We start from the raw sequence: 2,660 nt of genomic DNA, 5'->3' as shown, positions 1-2,660 counted from the left end.
TGTTTTTATGAACACCCTTTAATATAAGTAATAAATAGGGAGATAGTAAAGGGATTGGAAGAGAGGCATCAAGAAAATGTTAGCCGAAAGAAAACTGGAACAGCTCTAAGTATCCAACAAAACAGACTTGAAAACAGTAAGCGTTATTTTATATAGGGTTAACTTCACCAAGACATAACAATTCTCAAATTGCATGTACCTGATTATATAGACTAAAAAAGGGATAAAAACTGTTTCGGGTTTAAATGGCAGATTGGCCCTCCCAGCTGTAAAGGCCCAAACAGCCAGAGAAAACACACACCTCATGAATTGGATGGCAGTGGAGGGTGGCAGGGACCACAGCACTGGGTGTTAAATGGAAACCAACTTGACAATAAACTATTAAAAAAAAAATAAAAAAGAAAGAAAAAAAAAAAAGACAACTAGATACTATCCACCTCTTAATGGAAAACCAGTACAGAAACCTATGAAGCAATGTTGTCAAAAAAACACAAAAACTCTGAATACGATAAAGACTACAGCCCCAGCTATCAATTTATAGCACTGAGAAGACAAAGAGGACAAAGAAAGACGCAAGAAAGTTTCACAACTGCTTCAAAATTTAGCAACACACTTATAAATAACCCAGGAATTAAAGATCTAAATGTGAAAAGAGGGGCGCCTGGGTGGCTTAGNACCATAAAATTTAGAGAATAAAACATGAAGAGGATATCTTCATGAACTTAGGATAGGAAAGTATTTCTTAGATGGGATACAAAAAAGCACTGACTAGTAAGGAAAAAGATTGTTAAACTGGACTACGTTAAAATTAAATAGTGCCGAGCCAAATAGTATGTCCACAGTATAACCACTAAAAAAAAGAAATTGAAAGACTACCACACACCATACATAAAAATAAATTTCTAGGCTAAGAAGTTAAATGTGTAGGGGTGCCTGGGTGGCTCAGCTGGTTAAGCGTCCGACTTCAGCTCAGATCATGATCTTACGGTTTGTGGGTTCGTGGGTTCGAGCCCTGCGTCGGGCTCTGTGCTGACAGCTAGCTCAGAGCCTGGAGCCTGCTTCAGATTCTGTGTCTCCCTCTCTCTGACCCTCCCCTGATCATGCTGTCTCTCTCTCTCTCTCAAAAATAAATAAAATATTAAAAAAAATAAGTTAAATGTGAAAAGCAACATTTTAAGACTTTTAGAAGAGAACATAGAAGTTTGTCTCTTTAAACACAAAATATAAAGGTAGGATTTCTTAAATGAGGCATAAGAAACTATGAGCCGTAGAGGGAGAGAGAGAATCTTGAGCAGGCTCCATACCCAGTACAGAGCCCGAGTGGGGCTCAATCTCACGACCCAAGATCAAGACCTGAGCTGAAATCAAGAGTTGGATGCTTAACTGACTGAGCCACCCAGCCATCCAGGCCCCCCTGGACATTTCATCATATGTTAATTATGTCTTAATTTCTAAGAAATGTAAGACATAGAAGATTAACCAAAAAGAAAAAATCTCTTGTAAATTTTTACACTTACCTCCTTTTCTTTTGAGCAAGATTGAGCTCCATAAACTTATACTTCTGGTACTGTTCATCCAGCTTCTTGAGTACTGTGTCTGCAGTCTCATTCCCAGGCTGTTTCATGAAGGAATCCACATCTTCCTTTATTATCAAAAATAACACATGACAAATTTTAGAATTTATACCTCTGATTTTTGACTGCTTCTACTTTATCTTTAAAACATAATGAAGGGGCATCTGGGTGGCTCAGTCGGTTAAGCGTCCAACTTCGGCTCAGGTCATGATCTCACGCTTCATGGGTTCGAGCCCTATGTCAGGCTCTGAGCTGACAGCTAGCTCAGAGCCTGGGGCCTGCTTCAGATTCTGTGTCTCCCTCTCTCTCTGACCCTCCCCTGCTCACACTCTCTCTATCTCTCTCTCTCAAAAATAAATAAAACATTAAAAATTTTTTTAAAAAAACATAAAAGAAAAAAGAAGCTNTCTTTTTTTCCAGAGGCTTGTTTTAACTAAAAAAGTAGTTATAAAAAGTTCAAGACCATTTCAGACACTGCACATATATTACATATCCAATTTATTCTTCCTTCACTTTCCTCTTTTTATTTATATATATATGGATAGAAATATGAAGTCACATGCTTTATGCACCCCCCAGGCAGTCTTAGTAGTAAATATGAAAATTACCAACAATCAAACACATTGCCTAGTCATGTGCACTAGCCACAGAACAACTCAACAGACTGTATGCCAAAATTATCGACTAAGTTAAAAAAAATTTTTTTTAACATTTATTTATATTTGAGAGACAAAGAGAGACAAAAGCATGAGCAGGGGAGGCACAGAGAGCGAGGTAGACACAATTGGAAGCAGGCTCCAGGCTCCAAGCTGTTCGCACAGAGCCCGACGCGGGGCTCAAACTCACAAACCTCGAGATCATGACCTCAGCCGAAGTTGGACGCTTAACAGAATGAGCCACCCAGGTGCCCCTCAACTTAAGTTTTTCTTAATGTAGGCTCCATGCCCAACATGGGGCTTGAACTCATGACCCTGAGATCAAGACTCACATGCTCTACCAACTGAGCCAGCCATGTGCCCCTCAACTACACTTTTTAACTCAACAAGTTCTGCAATTGAAACCATGTTAAATATGGTCCTTGGGTCC

The 2,660-nt window shown here is 39.2% G+C and overlaps 1 protein-coding gene across 1 annotated transcript in view; it reads right to left on the bottom strand.

Annotated features, from left to right (window-relative positions):
- Positions 1-1,637, bottom strand: part of VBP1 (VHL binding protein 1) — a 12,086-nt gene extending 10,449 nt beyond the window's left edge. The window contains exon 1 of the mRNA XM_077780668.1: positions 1,518-1,637. Within this exon, the coding sequence (XP_077636794.1) occupies positions 1,518-1,624 (107 nt within the window). The 5' untranslated portion in view covers positions 1,625-1,637. The remainder of the gene's footprint in view (positions 1-1,517) is intronic.
- Between the last annotated feature and the right edge of the window lie 1,023 nt (positions 1,638-2,660).

Source organism: Crocuta crocuta, unplaced genomic scaffold (genome assembly GCF_008692635.1).
Source record: "Crocuta crocuta isolate KB4526 unplaced genomic scaffold, BGI_CrCroc_1.0 scaffold1015, whole genome shotgun sequence".
Classification (NCBI taxonomy): domain Eukaryota; kingdom Metazoa; phylum Chordata; class Mammalia; order Carnivora; family Hyaenidae; genus Crocuta; species Crocuta crocuta.
Note: the sequence above shows the minus strand (reverse complement) of the source record. Positions and strands in the feature narration are given on the sequence as shown.